General features: G+C 44.0%; 2 protein-coding genes across 3 annotated transcripts; both read left to right on the forward strand.

The window, feature by feature from the left end:
* The first annotated feature begins 375 nt into the window (after window positions 1–375).
* Window positions 376–24,201, forward strand: LOC125545861 (4'-phosphopantetheinyl transferase HetI-like). Of its 2 annotated transcripts, none has more exons than XM_048709922.1 (9): window positions 376–554; window positions 668–980; window positions 1,775–1,950; window positions 2,771–2,835; window positions 2,917–3,018; window positions 3,123–3,278; window positions 3,762–3,860; window positions 10,444–10,564; window positions 24,003–24,201. In XM_048709922.1, the coding sequence occupies exons 2-9, from the start codon at window positions 781–783 to the stop codon at window positions 24,107–24,109; spliced, it is 1,026 nt and encodes a 341-aa protein (XP_048565879.1). In that variant the 5' UTR covers window positions 376–554; window positions 668–780; the 3' UTR covers window positions 24,110–24,201. The 2 variants fall into 2 exon arrangements, with proteins under 2 accessions (XP_048565879.1, XP_048565870.1); XM_048709913.1 differs by lacking the exon at window positions 24,003–24,201 and adding an exon at window positions 10,647–10,976.
* LOC125545871 lies at window positions 13,244–14,031 on the forward strand. Its single transcript, XM_048709930.1, has 2 exons — window positions 13,244–13,661; window positions 13,826–14,031. The coding sequence occupies exons 1-2, from the start codon at window positions 13,364–13,366 to the stop codon at window positions 13,849–13,851; spliced, it is 324 nt and encodes a 107-aa protein (XP_048565887.1). The 5' UTR covers window positions 13,244–13,363; the 3' UTR covers window positions 13,852–14,031.
* Window positions 24,202–24,917: the final 716 nt, after the last annotated feature.

A 24,917-nucleotide genomic window follows, 5' to 3' on the forward strand; every position in this document is an offset into this window, starting at 1 on the left:
TTTTTTTTAAAACGACCGTGCCTTTTGCGAAAATAAACCCATGCCTTCAGGAGAAATAAATCTGTGCCTCTGTGCCTCTCGTGAAAGGGAAAAACAGATTTTTTTTCTTTAAAGAGGCATGATTGTACCTCTCGCAAAAGCAAATTCGTGCCTCAACGAGAATTAAATTTGTGTCTCCCACGAAAAAAAACACATATTTTTTCCCTTTTCGAGAGTCACTACCGTGCCTCTCGTGAAAGTTTTCTTTTTTAGAGACATTCATGAAAGTATATCTGTGCCTCAAGTTGATCTCATAAAATCGGCCTTCTTTGGTTAACTGGGCCAACCTGGGCTTTCTGGTGCGGTGCGCGGGCGACGCCTACCCCCGAGCCCATACTTCCCGGTCTATCTCCTCCCGATACAACTGACGCAGGCCCGGCGGCGGCGGCGGATTTCACTCCTCCGGTCCTCCCCCGACTCCTCCCTTACCCGCCCGCCGCCGGCGCCCGCAACCTCTCCCGGACGCACCCCTGCCGAGGATCTGCGCCGCCGACGAGCCCCCGGCGCTGCGATAGGTAAGGCCCATCTAATCCAGTCGCATTGCACGATTTGTGAGGCCGGAGAGGTTGCTGGCGGGATGTGAGACCCTCTAATTAAATTACCGCCATTTCTTGTTGCTCCGCCGCAGGCTCGGCTCGTTGGATTCGAGAGTAAGCAGGCCGGCCGGCCGGCCGCCCCTCGTTGCCACCGACAGCCCGCGCTATAAGCCAAGCCTGGCGGGCAGCGCGAAGCCGCACGCGCATGCGCCACCACCACCTCCTCCGCTGCCGCGCGATGCCTATCCTGCCGTCGCCGCCGAGGACGCTGCGGGTTTCGGGGAGCCTTGTGCACCACCGCCTCATCCGATGCCGTGGGTTGCCTATCCCGCCGAGGACGCCGGGGGTCTCGGGCGGGCGCCTCTTCTCCTCCCTGCCGCTCCCGCCGCCTCTCCAGTCCCCAAGGTACCCCCTTCCATCCTTTTGTGCTTTGCAAGTTGTGATTCCTCGGAACCTGCTTGGACATATGGTAGATCTGCCTCTGGCGGCAGGCAGTAGAGGTCATGCTGCCAATGTATGGCTATATGGCCTTTTCAACCAGTTGTTAGAGGTATCGTTCGACGGCGAGGGGAATCGAGGATGTGAGGAGAGCAGCAAGGGGATCAACCCATGTCTTGTGACCTCGTGGTGGCGGCCATAGGCGACGGCGGCGTGACACTATGCTCCATGTCTCTCCTTAATATGAAACATACTTTATATTAGACAATGCCGGAGATTGCCAAGATTACTGGCTTCTACTTGCTATTACCGATCTTGTTTGTTCACTAAAAATTGTGAAATAGGTACACTTATGTGCATGAAAATAACATAGTGCATGAGAATTGAGCACATCACAAATCACCAACTATTAGGATGAGACGACCGTTTGCTTTTTGTTCTGACAGAGCGAAGATTGTTTGCCTGGTTAGATTTTTCATAGGGGCTGGTGTTGGGCATTCACTGAAGGAGAGATTGTCGGGTTTTATTATAACTCTCCTTATAATCTCTATTCCTAGATACTCCCTGATATTGGCATATGGATAGAATGATTAGCTTTTGGTTCAGTAATTGTTCCCCTGGGTTAGGTAAGGACTGTACTTGATGAGTATAACTCTTTAACATTTGCAAATGGTTGGCTTCTTTTTTCTTATAATAGCTATTTGGTGAATTGAAATATTTTGAAGACATTGGTTTATGTGTTTATTTCTGTTGTATTGTAGAGAGGTGCATGTTTGGTATCTTTGCCCCGATGAGCTGAATAATCAGTCCCAGCTGAATATGTATGAAGAACTCCTGTCTCCTTCTGAAAGAAAGTATGCTGACTCTATGAAAGCAACATTGTTGCGGAAAGATGTTGTTTTGTCCCGTGCATTGTTGCGCACCACCCTCTCAAGATGTATGTAACCACCAACTGCCTATTGCATGGTCGATCACACTTAATTGGATTTTCATGCCTGTTACTAACTTACTGTTTGAACTGCAAAAATGTCTTATATTTAGTTACAAAGGAATCATCATTCAAGAGATCTTTTTGTATGTTATTCTTGTTATTATTAGTTATTTAATACGGAAATTGGTTGCAGATTTTAGATTCACAAGCATATATGTTGGTTAGGATTGACAACAAATATAATCCTTTCCATGGGTTGTGCTATATATAAAAACTATTTTAGTTTATATACCCTGTAATCTTTGTAATCATCAGGAAAACTCTATCTTTTTAAGAAAACAACTTAATATTTCTGGAGAGCTTCGGAGCTACTGCAATTTATGACTCTTAGATGCACTGAGTTATATTGCCTTTGAACTTTGCCTGTAGATAGGTGGGCTTCCATTTGCGCATTCATCTTGTCTTACATATACAGGAAGTATATGATTCAAAATCATCGATGTCATGTAAAGTGGGCTTCTTGCATCGGTAGATGTATTTTTCCCCCTACTAGGTGTATTATCACTATCTGATGCAATTTTTTTTGCAAATAGTCCTAAAAATGGAGAATGAACATATCTTCCACTTGACCTGAAACATGGAAGTTTGACATGCTGCTCAATGTTAAGTTTATAAGCATGTTATCTTGTCAATAATTATACTATATACTCGTCTTGTTAGTTCTTATCAACTACTCCCTCCATATCAAAATATAAGATGTTTTTTTGACACTGTCATTAACAGAATTACTGATATGCTTATTTCTAATTTGTTTGAACTAGATTAGATACAGATTGTAAAATTGATCCGAGGTCATTTGAGTTTAAGAAGAACAAATTTGGCAAACCTGAGGTAACGGCTTCAGCAGTTATTTTTTCTGCAATTTAAAACCTTGTACTAATTTGCCTTTGGTTGCTCTCCATGTTTAATCAGGTATTGTGGCCACTGGATGATAGCACTGCGGAGCAACCTTTGCATTTCAATATTTCACACACAACTTCTTTGATTGCCTGTGGCATTGCCATTAATGCTCATGTATGTTCCTTGCCCCTGTGACTATCAAAATGAGAAAGAAATGACCATGTTTCTGTTGCTTTGGATGTTATTCAGTTGATATTGCTATTTATGTACTGTCTCAGATTGGCATTGATGTTGAAGAGAAGAAGCGGAATACAACCAAGAATATTTTATCTCTTGCTCGCCGTTACTTCACCCCTTCTGAAGTTGATAGTCTAGCTGAGATTTCTGATTCAGATGCTCAGCGGAAGGAATTCCTGAAACTATGGACTCTTAAAGTTAGTGAGGCTCTCTTTGGTCCTCTACTTATAGCCCTTTCATGCACATTCACTACGTTGTGCTGGTGTACATTCTGTAGAACATTGAGCAGCGATGGTATTTTCCAGTACTAGGGTAGAATGTATCCTCTGGCCCATAACGTAGTCTAATATGACCACCTAAAGCATACTGTAGCTGACTTAATTGTTCTTTGATATAGAAATGCAGGTCTGGAATGTGTCTAGAGTGAACTCATTTTAATGCTAACTAGCTAAATCCTTCCTTACATATGGTTATATTAAATTAATCAAATTGAACGACACATAGATGGGCACCTTATGAATAGTGCTTTTGTGGAAAAAGGAATCGGTATGAGAAGAGTTAGCGCCAAAGTGGGTTTGCAGCAAATGTTGCCCTATGTAAATTTAATATTCATAGTACTGATTACTGATACGATGTTTTAAAATAAATTGCTTACATAGAATTGATGTATAAATTTTTAGGAAGCATATGTAAAAGCTCTTGGAATGGGTTTCTCAGGTGCTCCATTCAGTACTTTTTCTATAATGCTGGAAATAAGCAAGGGAATTAGGATTTCTAAGGTATACATCTTCAACCTTTCCCTTTTGTTGCTGTCTTTAACGTATGCTATATGTGTAAGGGAGCTCTGGAACTATGTATCTTAAAAAAAATCCACATGATATTCTGTGACATCTTCTGACACGTGGGTCTCCTGGACACCTAACATTCCTTTTGGCCCAACTGTCAGATGACATGTTAAGCAAATTTCACAAGGAAAAGTATATGGTTATTATGCATTACTAGTTATCAACCCATGCAGCTGTTTGGGCTAGATATTTTATATGACACGTAAATAAGAAAAAGGTCGAACAATATATTTCTTTAATGGACACTACGGGCTCCTTGTGTGGGAGCATTCAACACTGGGTACACCCTTTGTGCAACGGAAACTTCAGAATGCAACAGGAATATGATGAAAAATAGAACCCGTTAGAAATAGTCGTGTAAGTCAACTTTATTTAGGCAGATAATGTACATGATCTGCTGGATGTGTATTTCACATGTAGATGACAATGTAACAAAAAATTGAAACACAATTCTAAGCCTATTGGAACCCAGATACACATTACTCTACTAATCCTTACATTTTTTTTTCCGAGAAAACGCAAAGGATCTTTGTGTTTCATTTCATTGAAAGGAAAGAGAGAACAAGCCTCCTAGGAGGTGAGTTTTACAATGCCATCGGCCGATTAGTGGGCAGAACAACCCTAAGTCCGTGGGCTCCGGCGTTTGCCCAACAGCGGGCCTTGTCTTTGATCCTATCTACTAGCAAATCTATCGAGGGCGTCGCATTGTCAAAGACGCACACGTTCCTGTGTTTCCAGATCATCCATGGAACTAGCAAGGCAATGGACCTGAGGGCCTTGCGATGCGTCGTCGGCGTGTGCTCGTTCGCGCGCAGCCATCATGCCATGACAGTGGGCTCCTAGTCCGGTGGCCAGGTCGGCATGCGTAGCCAAGGCAAGATGGCATGCCATGTTTGGCGAGTGAAGGGGCAGGCCAGGAGCAGCTGCTGGAGTGTTTCAGTAGCTTGGTCACATAGAAGGCACCTGGGGTGATGCTGCAGCCCACGTCGAGCGAGCCTCTCAGCCGTCCAGCAGCGATCTTGATTCGCCAACTAGTGAAAGAATTTTACTCTTGGCGGCGCCCAGCTTTTCCAAATCAGCTTCTAGGACGTGCATCGCGTTGAACCATGGAAAGTGGCCACATAACATGACTGCGCTGAGTAGGTACCGTTGGCCGTCCACCTTCGAAGCAGTCGGTCTGGTTCATTTGAGAGGTTGGTACGGTTCACGGTCTGCTAGATCATCAGGTATTGGCCTATCTCGTGGAGGCCAAGGGCTCCCTGGATATCACAAGCCCAGGAGTTCCTGGCCAGCCCTTCTGCTACCGTCCTTGATTTTTGTTGCCGCTTGGGGATGCACTGGTAGAGCAGCGGGGCGAGCTCGGCGGATGGACTTTCCGCTAAGCCAGTGGTCCTCCCAAAACAGGGCAGACATGCCGTTCCTAATAGCCAAGTTGATGCAACATCTTAAGCAATTGCCTGACAAGGATGAAGTTATCGTGGAGGCTGCGTCCGGTGATGAATGCGTTCTGGTTACGACTAACCAGGCTGTCCAGCTTTGGGGCAAGGCGCAGCGATAGTACTTTCGTGAAGATCTTGGCCACCAGGTGTATCAAGCATATCGGCCGGTAGTCACGTAGCTGGTGGGCGTTAGCACGTTTGGGCAATAGGGTCATGAGGGCTTGGTTAAGCTTGCTGAATCCGCGGCCTCAACTCGTACAGCTGCTGGCAACGTCCCATACCTCCGCGGTGAAGGGCACATCGAGGCTCGCGAGGTTACCCGGATCAATAAGTTGCTCCAAGTCCATCGTGATGTCGCGATTGGCGGACGTGCCCAAGATTCTTTCAAAGTGCTCAAATGCCGTCTGCGCCATCTCGTCATGGTCGGTGAGCACATGCCCATCCACGGCCAGACTGAAAACCAGTTCTTCTGCCATCGGAAGGAGCATTGCCGGTGGAAGAAGCTGGTGTTGGCATCGCCGTCCTTGAGCGTGGTGATGCGCGCACACTGTTGGGCGATGGTGCGGTCAAGGGATGCGAGGCCAAGGTATGTAAACTTGAGTTGCTTCCGCAGCCAATCTTCCGGTGGGGTGAGCACGCGAATCCCCTGTGCCTTGTCGAAGCGCGCAATGAGTTCACGGAAGATGGCCATCCTATCCTGGATGTTGCCTATCGACTTGGCACTCCAGCTGGTGAGGCTGTGGGCCGTGGCCTGCAGGCGTATCATGAGGCGATGGAAGGGGTCCGAGTCATGAACTGAGCCCCAAGCCGTGGCCACCATGTCGTGAAACCCATCAAGTCTCAGCCATAAGTCCTCGAAGTGGAAACGCCGGTGCGTCGTAGGCATGGGGGAGCAGTCTAGCAGAAGCGGGTTGTTGTCCGACACGATGGACGCGAGGCAAAGAAGATGGCACTCACCATGTGCCTCCTCCTAGTCCAAGGTGCAGAGCACGTGGTCCAAGTGCACCAAGGTGGGTGGGGATTGCTCGTTTGACCAAGTAAAACGGCGTCCCTTTAGGTATATTTCCTTCAACGTGAGGTCGTTAACAAGACGGCGAAATACATTGCATTAGTTGCATGATTTGTCGGATCACCAACAACCACACTAATTTTTTGCTAATGGAGGTTTCCATGGTGTTTCCACTCTTAATTCGAATATCTCAACTTACTATAGTGTCGACAATCATCCCTTAGCATTAACAATTTTTTGGGGTGAGAGTGTAGAATGTTACGGGCCCTCGCATCGTCCTCCCGAGGGCGACTCAGGGGTGACTAGGGTTCCCAGTGCTGCTGTGCCCTTCTTCCATCTCCCTTGCCGCCACCAGAGGAGGACGTCGAGAAAGCTTGCGTGGATGCCAGTGAAGGTGGTGGTGAAGCTCGTGTTGCTCCGTTTCTCTAGCAAATGGCTGCAGATGCTGGGGCAGCGGCCCTCGATGGCGTGGCGGTGATGTCTTGGTGGCAGGCGGCGCCCACAGATGCTGGTGGCTGGATCCCTTGGTCGCTTGGGCGGCGAGGAGTCGGCGGGCGGTGGTCGATACGCAAGTCCTTCAGCTTGAGGCCCTAGAGCTGAAGGCACGACCTCCTCCTCGCCAACCTTGGTGCTCGGCAACCTCCGTCGCCGGTACCCTCTTTGGTGTAGGTGTTGCGGGTCTGGGTCCGGGGGAAACCCTTGGCTGGCTGGTTGGGCCACGGCAATGGCGACGCCCAAGGGCACCACTTTCCTCCCTGGAGGTGTGGCTGAGGACTCTTCCTCCCACCCCTCGCCACTTTCCTGAGCGAAAGCTCAAAATCGGCTCTGGATTTGGCGGCGACAGCGACATGCGTGTCGTTTCTCCTTGGAGACGCCATCCGGGGAATGCTGGACTTGGATGAGTGGTGTTGTGGTGTGGAGGTGTCCGGGGGCTTTGAGTCTCTAGCGGCAGCGAGCGATGCTATTTTCTGCAGGTCCGGCGCCTTACCTTTGGTGGTGCTCTCAGCTCCGGTGTGCGTTGGTAATTGGTATGTTCATGTGGGTCGACATCCTCGTCCCTAGGTGGAGATGGTGGCAGTGTTAAGTATGTGATCCGAGTGCCCGGTCCCTCTTTGTGAAGGCTGACCATGTTTTCAATGTGTTCGTTGCCTAGGCTTGGCCCCAGTGCTGTTCTTTCGTGTTTGATTGCTCCTAGTAGCTTTCCCTCCTTGCTTGTGTTTCGGAGGATGGCAGGGCTGCAGTCGGCGTGGTGTGCTTCATGCTAGTCGTTTGTTGTGAAGTCTCCGTGTGGTCGTGAAGCTGGCTCCTTGCCTAATTCTCGGGTGAGCGCCTCTTCTTGCCGACAGTGCGGCGTCTTTCGAGCCAGGACGAGAGGGTAGCGTCCCTCTCTTCCCATGGCTACTGGCTGATCCACTGCTGCCTCTTCTGCTTAGTTGTTTTAGGTTCTTCAGTGTGGTGGCAGCGACAGTTGCAAGCTGTGCTTTCATTTTCTGTCTTGTGCTTGCTGTGTGTATTGCGTTGTAAGCTGCTCTTTCAGCTCCTTGTACCGTTCTGCTGTTGTTTGATATTGGTTTTGTGTAATCCCTGGCCCGTCGATGGCGTGCTCTTCTTGAGCCTTCTTTCTAAAAGAACAAATGTTGAACCAAATTCAGCAGGAAGTTTGGTCTAACAGACAATTAGGGAGATGAGAAGATAAATAATAGAGGGTAATCATGCAGGGATATTCCCGTTGAAGTGAAAAACTTTTAAGTATAATAAAGTTCAATCCGTGATGACCGACAAGAAACCCTCCCACAAACAAAGGCTTGACTTTTAACAATGAGACGAAGTGTGTCAAATTCATTGTTCTTTCTAGGAGACTCCATGGAAACCTATAAGCCTGCAACCATAGCAACACCATCATTTGGGTCCCTAGTGTGTAGTAGAGGGCTCATTTATCCATCGTAAGCATTTATTTACCAATTTTTCATGTCACTGTTACTGAAGACTGCATAGAACAAATACCAACAACAACAACAACAAAGCCTTTAGTCCCAAACAAGTTGGGGTAGGCTAGAGGTGAAACCCATCAGATCTCGCAACCAACTCATGGCTCTGGCACATGGATAGCAAGCTTCCACGCACCCCTGTCCATAGCTAGCTCTTTGGTGATACTCCAATCCTTCAGGTCTCTCTTAACGGACTCCTCCCATGTCAAATTCGGTCTACCCCGCCCTCTCTTGACATTCTCCGCACGCTTTAGCCGTCCGCTATGCACTGGAGCTTCTGGAGGCCTGCGCTGAATATGCCCAAACCATCTCAGACGATGTTGGACAAGCTTCTCCTCAATTGGTGCTACCCCAACTCTATCTCGTATATCATCATTCCGGACTCGATCCTTCCTCGTGTGGCCACACATCCATCTCAACATACGCATCTCCGCCACACCTAACTGTTGAACATGTCGCCTTTTAGTCGGCCAACACTCCGCGCCATACAACATTGCGGGTCGAACCGCCGTCCTGTAGAACTTGCCTTTTAGCTTTTGTGGCACTCTCTTGTCACAGAGAATGCCAGAAGCTTGGCGCCACTTCATCCATCCGGCTTTGATTCGATGGTTCACATCTTCATCAATACCCCCATCCTCCTGCAACATTGACCCCAAATACCGAAAGGTGTCCTTCCGAGGTACCACCTGGCCATCAAGGCTAACCTCCTCCTCACACCTAGTAGTACTGAAACCGCACATCATGTACTCGGTTTTAGTTCTACTAAGCCTAAACCCTTTCGATTCCAAGGTTTGTCTCCATAACTCTAACTTCCTATTTACCCCCGTCCGATTATCGTCAACTAGCACCACATCATCCGCAAAGAGCATACACCATGGGATATCTCCTTGTATATCCCTTGTGACCTCATCCATCACCAATGCAAAAAGATAAGGGCTCAAAGCTGACCCCTGATGCAGTCCTATCTTAATCGGGAAGTCATCGGTGTCGACATCACTTGTTCGAACACTTGTTAGACCAAATACCAGTTAAAAAAATATTATCTGCATGAATGATGCGCTGTTGATGAAAACATGGAAATTATATATACTGACAGTCATAATTCAGTCCCAAATTTTCAACATTTTTTACTTCACATATGACATATGTACCATTGATATAAACATACTTCCCATTTGACTGGTAAATCTGAAGACAATCACAGGTAAACCTAAAAGAAATTAAAGCAAATTAGAGGACAGACGTGAAGAGAAGAGGTACAATGCAGTATACCCACAACCGATTTTAGCAGTTGTTTCAGAATACATGCACTTACGAGAGTACTCACTACAGGAATGGTGTTGCATGTCCACACAATGTGAACATTGGGCTCAGGAAAACTAAGGAAAAGTTCACAATTATGACTTGGGATTTCATCTAAAATCAAAGGTCAAGAACACAACATTTGAATTAATTAAGCACATCCGCACTTTGAGTTCTGACACACCCATACGTCGTCAACAATCTCCTCTCTGCTGCAAAATACACATTAGAAAACCAAGCTTTTCTGATCTCAAGCCCTACAAGCAGCAGAGTTCATATACTCCATAGATTTTCTTGATCAGACATTAGGGATAAGGCATATTTGTTGTGGGTCCTTGTTATGAACTCAATAGGTCGGAGAATACAGCAGTGAATTTGGGGATTAATGGTTACTTGCGTGTTGAGTTCGGAAAGGATTGCTGGAGAATGGTCTCAAACAGTCTCAAGGAGGATGAACTACTGTGGTGGCCACTCGTAGACGCGTGCATAGGATGCGACGGTGAAGTTAGAGAGTCAACAGGTAAGGAAGGGAAGGAAAACAAAAGGAGGAGTCCATGTGGGAGAGAGCGAGGTTTACTTAATCAAACAGCTACATAGATAACTTGAAGGTAGACCGGATAGATGTTATTTCTCTGGGACAAATTCCCTAGGATTAACGCGAGTCCTCGAAAGGAGCATCTAGTTATTAACTCTAAGATAGTGGTGCCTTGTTACTGTGTTGCAACTTAGCAATAAATCAATTTTAATCAATCTGCCTTGACTCTTGCTGGATCTGTCAGACATCGAATACTTCCAGGCCTGGTTGTGACCATCTGTCTGAGAACTGGCTGTTTACACTAGCGGAGCTAAATAGTTCTCACTACATGTCAGTTTGTATAGAGGACAGCTCCAGAAGTCAAGGTCTGTATATATTTCCAGCTTGGGTAATAACTGTTTGCTTACTTTGTCCTTTCAGTTGCTTCATTGTTGCTGTATATGTCAGGTCCTGAAGACAGTCCAGCATCAGTAGGATTGAAAGTATGGAAGACCGTGCCATTCGTTGAAGATACACTCGTCTCTGGAACAGAAGCTGTAAAACTTATTGCCTGACTACTGAAACATTGTTGTGAAACACACTTGGTCCAGCACCAATAGGTTTTGGTCTCTGCCCACTGAAACGTCATTTTTCCTGTGTTGGCTCTCTTCTCTTGGTGGAAACATTGTTGGTCTGAACTGCCATTCAATGGCTGGCATTACATTACCGTATGTATCTTCAGAGTTTGTTTGCACAACAATGGCTGGTATTTTTATCAAGGAAAGCACACTCTTAATCTATCTAGAATGTTATATGGGATGCAATGCACTTGAGGTGGTTCTCAGCCACAAATGACGGTCGACAGTCAAGGGGAATGTACTAGGCTTCCTGGAACAATTTAGCTCGTTCTTCAATCTCTAGGACGATGTGACCGCAATAACATCCTCTCCTGCAACAATTCAAGTTCTTTGCCACTGAGCAGTCGTCAACCCACCAAATCACGCATACCAGATCGCCCACATTGTCAAGCACTTTCACCCTATTCTTCATGTTTCAAGTGATCAATCAGAGTAAAAGGTCATTCCAGTTTATGGGGTTCTTGCCGGTTCTGCAATAGTTTGGTCACGTACTCGTCAGCCACAGCCCATACGCACATTGACATTGTGCACTCCAGACGGGAATGCCTTACCCTTGAGGAATCCATGTGACCGTGTATCTTGCATCTCGTGTAGCATGCATTCCTATGAACTACTTCCTCCGTATCGATGCATTAGCCATTTTACGAAAACCATATAGTCTCAAAACACTCAGGGGTGGTGCATTAACTCACCTTATTTCTTATTTCTTGACATGAATAAATGAATCAACCAATAAGAGATGTGGGGCGTGTATGTTTTTAATGAGTTGAGACTACTTACCACGGCATGCAGTGGTTAATTCATTGCATGCAATGGTATTAATTAGCTAATGAACATTACGCTCTCTTGTTTTCCCTTCGTTTTGGTCCTGATGCACAACGTAAGATGACTTAGACTACCCATAGTGGGGAGTAACTTTAGTAACATGCATATGTTACTAGTCTATGTTACTACCTGCATAACGAGGAGTAACATATGTATGGTGTCACGCAATACTTCATTTATTAGGTTATAGACTCATCTTGTTTTGGTATGTGTAATGTTACTCATAGTATGAATAACATACAATGTTACCATATGCCTCTTTTTCCTCATTAATTTCTTGCCACATCATCTATCATCTATTTTACCTAGTTATGTGTGATGTTATCATCTACTTTACTCTCACTATGGAGTACGGAGGGAGTGGCATGATTTTGCCGTGAGGAGTGAGTGCTTGGCAAGCCGCCACAAAAATACCCTGATCTTTGACGGCACTTGGACTCTCCAAAGAGATGTCCAGTTCTTCTCCAACTGTCTTGTTGGAATTCGACGCTCTACCTTCCAGCCACGCCTCCCATCTTCCCTTGGTGCAAGCGAGCATGATGAGAACACTTGTTTGCAAATAGTTTTACTTGTTTTAAGTACCACTTTATTTATTACCTTTAACAAATTTTCCACGGCAATGCGTAGGGATCATCTAATAGTATACAAATAGGTACCTCGATAGAAAAAAGATACGTGGGCTCAATCAGCAGCGGAGAGCGGCATGGAAGTAAGACGGGGCCAATTGATAAGCCAAAGTAATAGCACTGGCAAAATAAAAAAAATTGTCTCACATGAGCCAACAATTACAGATTTATTAGGCCTCGTAAGCGAGTTGCGCCGTCCCCTCAGAAGCTCCCCTCCTGAGTTAAGCCTTATTTTTTCTGAGATACAGGTCCATTAATGTACATGTCCAGTGTCTTATACTAGTGTGATATATAGAATTCAATGCATATTTCCAAAGTGCGATGCAATATTGTAGCAATTTGCGGTTAATGTTGTAGCTTGTAGATGTGCAACTAATGTATACATTTATTTTTTGATGCAGTACCATATCTTAAAAAGTTAATATAATTAATCTAATGTTATAGCCCGTAGATGTGCAATTAATGTACACATTCCTTTTTTGATGCAATAATATATCTTCAAGATATATATAATTAATGTAATGTTGTACGCTCGTAGATGTGCAATTAATGTACACATTCATTTTTTTGATACAATACCATATCTTCAAGATATATATAATAATGTATTGTTGTAGCGTGTAGATATGCAACTAATGTACACATTCATTCTTTTCATGCAGTGCCATATCTTCGAGATATAACATATATACAACTAATGTGTGTAAAACGTGTCGATATGAAGTTAATGTACACATTTATTGTTTGATGCTATTTCATATCTTAAAGGTCTAGCCTGTAGATATAAAGTTAATGTACACATTCATTATTTTATACAATATCGTATCTTCAAGATATAGAACTAATGTATGATGTAGCCTCTAGATGTATAATTAATGTATACATTAATTGTCTGACACGGTGCTATATCTTCATGATATACAACTGGTGTATGCGTCTGTATCATCATCTCAAAGAAGGCTATATATACCAAGACATAGCTAGCGAAGTCATGTATCCCACACATTCACAGAAGCCACACAAATCCTATATTTTAGGATTCTAATATCAAAGGGATAGAGAAGGCTCTAGTGTAGGAGATACAAAAGCCATAGCCATGGCGAAACTCATGTGCTTATGTTTCATCATCCTCACTATTGCGGTAGCCGTGTCGGCTGACGAATGTGAGGGTGACCGACAGGCCATGATCAAGGAGTGTGCTAAGTATCAAAAATGGCCAGCAAACCCGAAGCTAGATCCGTCGGACGCATGCTGCGCCGTGTGGCAGAAGGCAAACATCCCATGCCTTTGTGCTGGTGTCACCAAGGAGAAAGAGAAGATATGGTGTATGGAGAAGGTTGCCTACGTTGCCAATTTCTGCAAGAAGCCATTCCCACACGGCTACAAGTGCGGAAGTAAGTGAAATATAATAAGGGAATTACGATGATCGGCATTTCATACATGCAGTTTTGATATTTATTATTCTTTGGAGTCACACGGCTTTGATTTTAGTTATGCATTTTATATGCTTCTTACGCTATTCTGATCATATGTTGGGTCAAATTGAATGGTCTTGCAGGTTACACATTTCCTCCTCTGGCGTAGTGATTCTAGTTTAGCCGCGGGAGGAGAAGCATTGGCTTTTACATTATATGTGTGTGGCCTCACAAGAGCTTCCCTTTCACATTTGTAATTCGTGAGGTTTTACTCATAATAGTTTATGTTAATCACTCTGTATGAGAACGTTTTTGAAACTAATAAAGTCTTCTCCTCAAATTGTCTAAATTATGTTTGTTCATACACAATATTTTTGGTTCTATTTACGGCTCATTGCAGGTGAAGGGATCAAGGATATTAGAAGAAATTACTGTTGTTAAAGCAACAACTTTCATGTGCTTTTTATATCCAAAGTTAATGGGTTCATTTATGGCTGAGCTCAACCAATTTTTCATCTTAGTAACTCTTATTCCTCGACCCTGGCTGATGCAAAGCTCCAAATACAACTTACTTTGCTAAAAGTGAGGAGACTCATGGGGAAGGGGATGAGAAAGATAAATGGCATATTCAGTTAGTTGTATATATGATTTCACACACAAATCTGGTGTAGTTCGATTGTAACGGTTTACTTGGATTTTGCAATGCGTGCAACGTCTGCCTTGTACAATGTATACACTACCAGATTTTTATCACACGAAGTATTTCAACTAGCAGCTAGGCTCCCTTAAGGTTCTTTTTAGCTTATTCTTCTTTAGCTTAATCTTAGATTTTCATTGGCTTGGGCTTGATGATTTCCACGCAGACACCGCGTGGGACTAGGTGGGATGCTCGGGTAGGACTTTTCTATGACATGTATATCACAAATTTGGGCAAGAAGGCTCTACTTTTCGTCTCTGTGACTAAGGGAACATTAATATAGAAACAGTTAGAACGTGCATAGATATACAAGAGGGAGGAGGAGAGTTAAGGACAAAAAAGTAGTTAAAGGTGGACCAAAGGTATCACACCAGGCTACCAAAGTAGCCCTAATTACAGAAGATGAGAAACAGAAGGACCATAGTCTGTTGTCCTCGGCGCAGATGCGCGACTTCTTTCTAATAGAAGACACACACAACATCATCAGCTATCAACGTAATCTGCAAAAGAAGTCTTCATTAGGATAGGCAATTGACAGAGCACACATATGCTTTCTCTGAAAGAGGGTCGACCCCTTTTGGAAAATAACAACTAAAAGGGTCTATGATACATCACTTGTATACACATAGGTCTGCTAGGGAGAATAACCATTTTTGAATTTCAGCCGCGCAACTTGAGAAGCTCTAGTTTCTACTTGTAGCAGCCTGAGTTGATCAATCATCCAATTCTCATCGATGGCAATCATGTTAAGTTGATTTCCTTCACCACTCTCGCATTCAAAACAAAGAAATTGGAAAAGCCAACTTCTTTCTCACCACCTTTGTAATTCTTCAACACCATTACTTTGAGATGGTTCTCAAGGCATTTCACTGGATTTAGTAGTGGGTCAGACTGAGGATGCAAGTTCTTCATCTTTGCCTTCAAATACTCCTCTCATTGGGAAATGCCAGATACATGTTAAATAGGCAGTTGCTAACTAGACTAGAATATATAAATGAGAATCAAGAATTTATTTCAACATTTAAGGCAAACAAAAATGAGCACTTACAATGACATAGAACTTTTCCAAGAAGGGGAAGCAACTGAGAAGATTGAGAACGACATCCAAATCAGGGCCAGAGAACTTGAGGGCCAAAATATTCCTGGTGCATATCGAGTGGCCTAAGATGGGCCAGATTGTTCCCTAAAAATAAAACAATGGACATGAGAAACAATTATGCATGCATCTAGGATTGCTAGCTGAATGTGAGAGCCAATAAGGGTGTTGTTGATAGCTAGTTGGATGCGACCATTTTCCTAGAACTGGCTATTTACACTCACAGTGCTAAGTAGTTGTCACTACATGTCAATGTGCATAGAGGACGGCTCCAGAAGTCAATGTTTGTATTGCTATGCCAGCTTGGGGTAAATAGTATGTTTATCTTGTCTGTTCTTTTGTCCACTTCATTATTGTTGGTGTATATGTTGCAGGTCCAGAAGATGGTCCAATACCATTAGGATTGAAAGTATGGAAGACCATACCGTTGGTCGAAGATACACATGTGATGGTGCTAAACCCGGTAGATATCGGGTAGGGGTCCCAAGCTGGTGATCTTGGTACGATGGTAACATGACAAAGAATGGACACGGTATTTACTCAGGTTCGGGCCCTCTTAAAGAGGTAAAACCCTTTGTCTTGCTTTGTTGTATTGATTGTGGATGGGGTATAGAGTACATGTTGATCTACCTCGAGATCGTATGTGTGAATGAACCTCTTTGTAGATCTAATGATCTAAGTTGTAATGATCTATTGACTATCCTGGCCTCGGTTTATATAATGTACCGGAGGCCTAGGATTTAGAAGAGTCCTCGTCCTGTGCGCCAAGTCTTGTGGAATATCCATTGTATATGTCATGGGCTGCCCGAAGAATCCTAGTAATTAATCGCCACGAGGGTCCTCGGCCCGGCCCTCTTGTCCGTGAGACGACATGGCGAGCACCCCCAACATGTTCCTTCTGGTCCATAAAAACCTCCGTAAAGTTTTGTGGCAATTGGACTCCGTCTGATATTGATTTTTTGCGATGTAAAAAACATGGAAAAACAGGAACTGGCACTTGGCACTATGTCAATAGTTTAGTACCAAAAAATGATATAAAATGACTATAAAATGATTATAAAACATCCAAAATTGATAATATAACAACATGGAACAATAAAAAATTATAGATACGTTGGAGACGTATCAGCATCCCCAAGCTTAACTCCTACTCGTCCTCGAGTAGGTAAGTGATAAAAATAGAATTTTTGATGTGGAGTGCTGTTTAACATGTCATCATATTCTTTTCTTTATAGCATGGACATTTGGACTTTTTATGTGATTCAAAGCAATAGTCTAGTTTTGACATAATAATTTAGATACTCAAGCATATCAACAAGCAACCATGTCTTTCAAAATATCAACGCTAAAATAAGTTATCCCTAGCCCATCATGATCAAACATTGATCCATTCATGAAACACACTCGAATATTAGCTACACCCAATACTTAAGTACGATCATATTGCCTCCTAGTTGGTGCTTTTTATAAGAGAAGATGGAGACTCAAATTCAAAAATAAAAATTGCATAAAGTAGAAGAAAGGCCCTTCGCAGAGGGAAGTAGGGATTTGTAGAGGTGCGAGAGCTCAAAGCGAAAAACTTAGAGATAAATACATTTTGGGAGGTGTATCCATCCCACCAACTAATAGTTCCCAATACTTTCCATGCATAGATATATCATAGGCGGTTCCCAAACAGAAAATAAAGATTATTCCTTTTTCCACCATAACTTTCACTTTCCATGGCTAACCGTATCCACGGGTGTCCTCCATACCAACACTTTCCAAGGAATTTATTATTTGACAACATAAAGTAAATTCATTTTTGCATTTCGGGATTGGGCATCCCTAATACCTTTGCTTTACTCTCGTGTAATGACAAGTGAATAAACACTCATCTTGAGAATAACATATCTAGCATGGAAAATATTAGCCACCCCTCACCGCTCTGCGAGCGAAACAAACACACAAAAGAGAAGTTTATTTTGAAAATTAGAGATGGCACATGCAAATTTGCTTAGAACAACAAAAGAATACCACATATAGGTAGATATAGTGGACTCATGTGTCAAAACTGGGTTAAAGGTTTTTGGATGCACAAGTAGTGATCATACTTAGTGCAAAATGAAGGCTAGCAAAAGATTGGGAAGTGACCAACTAAGAAACAGATAATCTCATAAGCAAGCATTAAGCATAATTAACACCGAATAATGCACCACAAGTAGGATATAATTTTCATTGCATGATTACTGACTTTCGTGCATGCATAGGGAATCACAAACCTTAACACCAATATTCTTACTAGAGCATAATTACTCATCAACATAACTCACATATCACATCATCATATCTCAAAACTATTACTAAGAATCAAGTTTATTTTGTCCAATGATCTTCATGACATTTTTTTCTTTATCCTTCTTGGATATCTATCACTTTGGGACTAATTTTCATGTGTTGCTTTTCATAAGCTCAAACAAATATAAGTGAAGATCATGAGCATAATAAATTTTCTTTCTCTCAAAATAATTTAAGTGAAGCAAGAGAGAACTTCTTCAAAAATACTAAGCACACCATGCTCAAAAAGATATAAGTGAAGCACTAGAGCAAGTCCTAGCTCATAAATAAATTTAAGTGAAGTATAGAGAGCTATTCTAACAAGTCATGACATAATTTTGGCTCTCTCTAATAGGTGTGTCCAGCAAGGATTGATGACTTAAAACACAAAATAAAACAAGCAAAGACTCATATCATACAAGACGCTCCAAGCAAAAAACATATCATGTGACGAATAAAAATATAGTTTCAAGTAAAATACCGATGATCGTTGGAAGAAAGCGGGGATGCCACTCGGGGGCATCCCCAAGCTTAGTTGGTAGTTGGTTGCTCATTTTTGGATAATAGCTTGGGATGCCGGGGCATCCCTCAGCTTAGGATCTTCCATCCTTCCTTCATCCATCGTAAGATAACCCTAAACTTGAAAACTTCAATCACACAAAACTCAACAAAACCTTCGTGAGATCCGTTAGTATAAGAATAATAAACCACTACTATAAGTGTTGTATCAAACCAATTCATATTTTGTTTTTGTATTATATCTACTATATTCCAACTTTTTTATGGCAAAAACTCATCAAAGAAAACCATAGAGCCATCAGAATAAGCACACAACACAAAGAAACTAGAATATGTCAAAAGAGAACAGTCTGTAGCAATCTGACTATTTCGAATACTTCTGTAGCTCCAAAAATTCTAAAAAATTAGGAAGACCTGAGAAATATGTATATTGATCTACTTCAAGTGGAACAGGTATTTTATCGCTCTTTGGTAAAATATAAAAATTAATCTTGTGAGCGTAAAAGTTTCTATTTTTTCAGCAAGATCAAACAACTATCACCCAAGAAGATCCTAAAGGCTTTACTTGGCACAAACACTAATTAAAACACAAAAAACACAATCATAACAGTAGCATAATTATGCTAACACACAAAATCAGAAAGCAAAAAGCAAAAATATATTTTATTCATTTGGTTGCCTCCCAACAAGCGCTATAGTTTTACGTCCATAGCTAGGCATAAAGCAAGGATCTAAGTTTTGTCATCTTTGGTTCGAGATCCATAAGATGCCCTCATGATTGATTCATAAGGTGGCTTAATTCTAGTTCTAGGAAAGTGTTCCTGTGACGCCCCAAGACCGACGCTTCAGAAGACTTCCATATTTTCGTGATCGCCGTGTGTTTCATTTGTGCTTGCTCTTTTATCTTTGCATTGCATCATGTCATCATGCCATCATGTCATTAATCTTTGCAACTCAAATAAATAAAACGTATGGAATTTCAGTCCATTTAAATCGAGGGATTTCACATGGTGATTCTCTTTATAACATATCCTCCCGATATTAGGGAGCTATATTAAATATTCCATTTTCGGAATCACCCATAAACACACTTGTAAATAATCACATGCCTTTTCCCGCTTCAAGTTTGGTCCCCAAACTTTGCCCATATTTTCTTTCATCTCTTTCCTGATCTCCACAAAAATTCCGAATATTTTTGGACACTCCGAAATCCTACACTCCATTCAAACTACTTTGGTGCAAGTTAAATAATTTTGGATTTAACTTCCCTGATTTTTGCCAGAACAATTTTTGTTGGGTTGGAAATATTTCATTTAGCCCTACAAAATATGTCCCACCATCTAATTCTTGTTCATGATCTTTTCTCTTAATTATTTTGACCTCTCTCTCTATTTTTTTCTTCATCTAAAGGGAATAAGGGAGAGAGGAAGAGCCCAGCCAAACCTCTTGGGCCTCCTATAGCCGCCGGCCACTAGGCCAAGGCCCAGTCGAACCTCCCCTGCCTAACCCTAGCCCGTAGCCCTGCACTCTGCTCGTTCCCCTCCTCTCGATCTCTCCATCTCGTCCCCCACACCACCGCCACTCACACACACACACACGCATCGGGCCAGGGAGAGGAGCTCTCTGCACCCGATCCCCTCGCCGCCTCCACCGCGAGACCCCCACGTCCGACCTCCTCCTTGCCGCCCTTGGTGCCGCGCCACCGGACCTTACCGTCGCCCTCATCGTCGACCATCACTACCCGTGCAGCCTCCCCTCCTCTGCGTCGTTGCCTCCCATGGCGCCGTGCCCGGCCTCCCGCGCCACCACCATCTCCAGTCGCATGCGTCGTCACCTTCCCCTGGTCGGCCTCCTCTGCATCGCCCGGCCTCCCTTCCTCTGCTCCCTTCGCACCTCCGGCCGCCCCTTCGCGCGCCCTATGCCACAGCCGCTCGACGCCTCTGCTTGTCCCGCTCCTCATGGCCGGCGTAGAGCTTCCAGCCTCCGACAGCAGCAGCTACATGTCCGGCAGTCCTAGCAGCGCCATGGCCTTGCCTCCTCCATTAGCTACTCCACCCTCGGCCATCCCCATGACCACCATCTGCGCCACCTATGCTTGCTGTCGCCGCTACCCTCGCTAGCTCCGCGTCCGTGCCTCTGCTGCTGGTCCTTGCTATCGAGAGACTCGTCGATGGCCTCCTCCTTGCCTCTGCACGCCGGAACCTGTTGTTGCTGGATGCAAGTTTGCCCATGATGTATATGCCAAGACCCCGAGATCGACTTCACGAACTGGAAGTACCCCTTTGAGTTCGTTAAGGCCCTCATGTACCACTACAGCCGGTGTGTTTTTTGTCAAGTCCAACTACGACATAAACGACTACACAATGACTCCGAAGAACATGGAAACGCGAAGTTCCACTCCGAACGTGAATGACTACACCCGGTGATGGGACGAGTACCCCGACAACGTGTACCACTACGCCCAATTTCCATTACCGAAGACCGCGAGTATAACTACGTCCATAGCGCGTCGTGTATGACTACCGTTGCTTGGGTGCAACGAAACACCAAGTACCACGACGACCATCGACATGTACCCCTACACCGCACCGAAACGCCGAGTACCTCGCCGTGACCCCGAACATCTACGGAAACTTGTTCGACTATGAACGTGAACAACTACCGTCGTCGTGGATCCGACAAGTTTGCAAGTACAACTACTTCCTCTACGACCCGCGAGAACAGCTACTTTCACTACCATCGCGAGAACAACTACTTCCCTCGACGTACCCGAAACGCTCCGAGAATGCACCCTTGGAAGATATAACCGCCGGAACGATGCCCATGAACGAATGCATGTGTTGTATGAGATGCACGTTTAGATGTTGTATTCGCCCGTGAACGTTAGTTGTTCCTCCTCGTTGCCATGCCGTCCACCCGTAGGAACCCAGTTACCGGGATCACCCCCACCATCTTTTGCACACTCCCGCCACACTACCTTTTGCATCGGTATCTCCGTGAGCTACCGGAACCGATATGTTGCCGTGGTATCATTTTCGGATTCATCGCAGTGGCACCCCTTTTCGTTTCCGCCACAATGACAAATGCTTCATAATATGCTCATGTCAATATTCTCATAAAATTGCATAAACTTGCATATGTCATCCGCATCATGATAACAACATCAAGAATGTTTAAAATTGGTGTTTGCATTAAATTGCTAATGCACATGAGGATTTACCGGAATTGTTGTTGGATGTTTCCGACCTCATTTAAAATGCCTAACTGTGTATTCTACTCATGTTTCACCTCTTGCCATGTTAACAACATTTAATATTGTTGAGTTCATAACCGAGGTCGAACTAAATAAGCCATGTGGTGTTTTGTCAATATGCAACTCGTTGCATATTGAGCTCCACTTAATTTGTAGTATTGTTTGTTGCACTTTGCCATGCCATGCCTCGTTAAACCAGACATGCATCATACTTGGTTGTGCATTATGCCATGTTTATGTGATGGTTGTTTACTATGTTGTTTGCTTCTTTCCGGGTTGCTTCTCTCGTTAGCTTTGGTTCCATTCCGGAGATGTGAGGATTCGTTCGACTACGTACGTTTGTCTTCTTCATGGACTCGTTCTTCTTCCTTGCGGGATCTCAGGCAAGATGACCATACCCTCGAAATCACTTCTATCTTTGCTTGCTAGTTGCTCGCTCTATTGCTATGCCGTGATACCTACCACTTGTTATATCATGCCTCCCATATTGCCATGTCAAACCTCTAACCCACCTTTCCTAGCAAACCATTGTTTGGCTATGTTACCGCCTTTGCTCAGCCCCTCTTATAGCGTTGCTAGTTGCAGGTGAAGATGAAGTTTGTTCCATGTTGGTACATGGATATTGTTGGGATATCATTATTATATCTTTTTTACTTTAATGCACCTATATACTTAGTAAAGGGAGGAAGGCTCGGCCTTATGCTTGGTGTTTTGTTCCACTCTTGCAGCCCTAGTTTCCGTCATACCGGTGTTTTGTTCCTTGATTTTGCGTCCCTTACGCGGTTGGGTGTTATGGGAACCTCTTAACAGTTTGCTTTGAATAAAACTCCTCCAGCAAGGCCCAACCTTGGTTTACCATTTGCCTCACCACCACCTATACTTTTCCCTTGGGAGTTGCGCTCCCGAGGGTCATGTTATTTTACCCCATGGGCCAGTGCTTCTCTAAGTGTTGGTCCGAACCAGAGCACCGTGCGGGACCATCCCTTGGCAACTTGGGTTATGTTGGTACCTATACGCTTAGCTTATCCGGTGTTGCCCTAAGAATGAGATATGTGCAACTCCTATCGGGATGTCGGCACATCGGGCAGTCTTGCTGGTCTTGTTTTACCATTGTAGAAATGTCTTGTAACTGAGATTCCGAGACTGATCGGGTCTTCTTGGGAGAAGGAATATCCTTCTTTGACCGTGAGAGCTTGTGATGGGCTAAGTTGGGACACCCCTGTAGGGTTTGAAGTTTCGAAAGCCGTGCCCGCGGTTATGGGGAGATGGGAATTTGTTATATCCGGTTGTAGAGAACTTGACACTTGACTTAATTAAAATGCATCAACCGCGTGTGTAGCCGTGATGGTCTCTTCTCGGCGGAGTCCGGGAAATGAACACGGTTCTTGTGTTATGCTTGAACGTAAGTAGTTTCAGCATCACTTCTTGATCACTTCTAGCTTCTCGACCGTTGCATTGCTTCTCTTCTCGCTCTTATTTGCGTAACTTAGCCACCATATATGCTTAGTGCTTGCTGCGGCTCCACCTCACTACCCTTTCCTACCCATAAGGTTAAATAGTCTTAATCTCGCGGGTGTGAGATTGCTGAGTCCTGGTGACTCACAGATACTTCCAAACAGTTGCAGGTGCCGATGATACCAGTGCAGATGACGCAACTGAGCTCAAGTGGGAGCTCGACGAAGATCTTTTTGTTACTATGTCTCTTTTCCGGATGATCATTAGTGGAGCCCATTTGGTGCGATTGGGGATCTAGCATTTGTGGTTGTCTTTCTTATTTTGGGTTCCGTAGTCCGACCTTGTTTGCATTCTGGATGATGTATGATCTATTTATGTATTGTGTGAAGTGGCGATTATAAGCCGACCCGTGCGTGGGAGGTGACGGTGAACTTAGGGAGTCAGCAGGTAAGGAGAGGAAGGGAAACAAAAGGAGTCCATGTGGGAGAGGGTGAGGTTTACTTAATCAAACGGCTACATAGATAGCTTGAAGGTAGACCAGATAGATGTTATTCCGACAAATTCTCTAGGATTAACGCCAGTCCTCGAAAGGAGCCTCTAGTTAGTATTCCTTCCGTTCCAAAATAGATGACTCAACTTTGTATAAAGTTAGTACAAAGTTGAGTCATCTATTTTGGAACTGAGGGAGTAACTCTTAAGATAGTGGTGCTTTATTACTGTGTTGCAACTTAGCAATAAATCAATTTTAATCGACTTCCTTGACTCTTGTTGGATCTGTCAGACATCGAATGCTTCCAGGCCTGGTTGTGACCATCTGTCTGAGAACTGGTTGTTTACACTCGCGGAGCTAAATAGTTCTCACTACATGTCAGTTTGTATAGAGGACAGTTCCAGAAGTCAAGGTCTGTATATATTTCCAGCTTGGGTAATAACTGTTTGCTTACCTTGTCCTTTCAGTTGCTTCATTGTTGCTGTATATGTCAGGTCCTGAAGACAGTCCAGCATCAGTAGGATTGAAAGTATGGAAGACCGTGCCATTTGTTGAAGATACACTCGTCTCTGGAACAGAAGCTGTAAAACTTATTGCCTGACTACTGAAACATTGTTGTGAAACACACTTGGTCCAGCACCAATAGGTTTTGGTCTCTGCCCACTAAAACATCATTTTTCCTGTGTTGGCTCTCTTCTCTTGGTGGAAACATTGTTGGTCTGAGCTGCCATTCAATGGCAGCCATTACATTACCGTATGTATCTTCAGAGTTTGTTTGCACAACAATGGCTGGTATTTTTATCAAGGAAAGCACACTCTTAATCTATCTAGAATGTTATATGGGATGCAATGCACTTGAGGTGGTTCTCAGCCACAAATGACGGTCGACAGTCAAGGGGAATGTACTAGGCTTCCCGGAAAAATTTAGCTCGTTCTTCAATCTCTAGGACGATGTGACCGCAATAACATCCTCTCCTGCAAGAATTCAAGTTCTTTGCCACTGAGCAGTCATCAACCCACCAAATCACGCATACCAGATCGCCCACACTATCAAGCACTTTCACCCTATTCTTCATGTTTCAAGTGATCAATCAGAGTAAAAGGTCATTCCAGTTTATGGGGTTCTCGCCGGTTCTGCAATAGTTTGGTCACGTACTCGTCAGCCACAGCCCATACGCACACTGACATTGTGCACTCCGGACGGGAATGCCTTACCCTTGAGGAATCCATGTGACCGTGTATCTTGCATCTCGTGTAACATGCATTCCTATGAACTATTTCCTCCGTATCGATGCATTAGTCATTTTACGAAAACCATATAGTCTCAAAACACTCAGGGGTGGTGCATTAACTCCCACCTTATTTCTTATTTCTTGACATGAATAAATGAATCAACCAATAAGAGATGT

Source organism: Triticum urartu, chromosome 1 (genome assembly GCF_003073215.2).
Source record: "Triticum urartu cultivar G1812 chromosome 1, Tu2.1, whole genome shotgun sequence".
NCBI classification, from domain to species: Eukaryota; Viridiplantae; Streptophyta; class Magnoliopsida; order Poales; family Poaceae; genus Triticum; species Triticum urartu.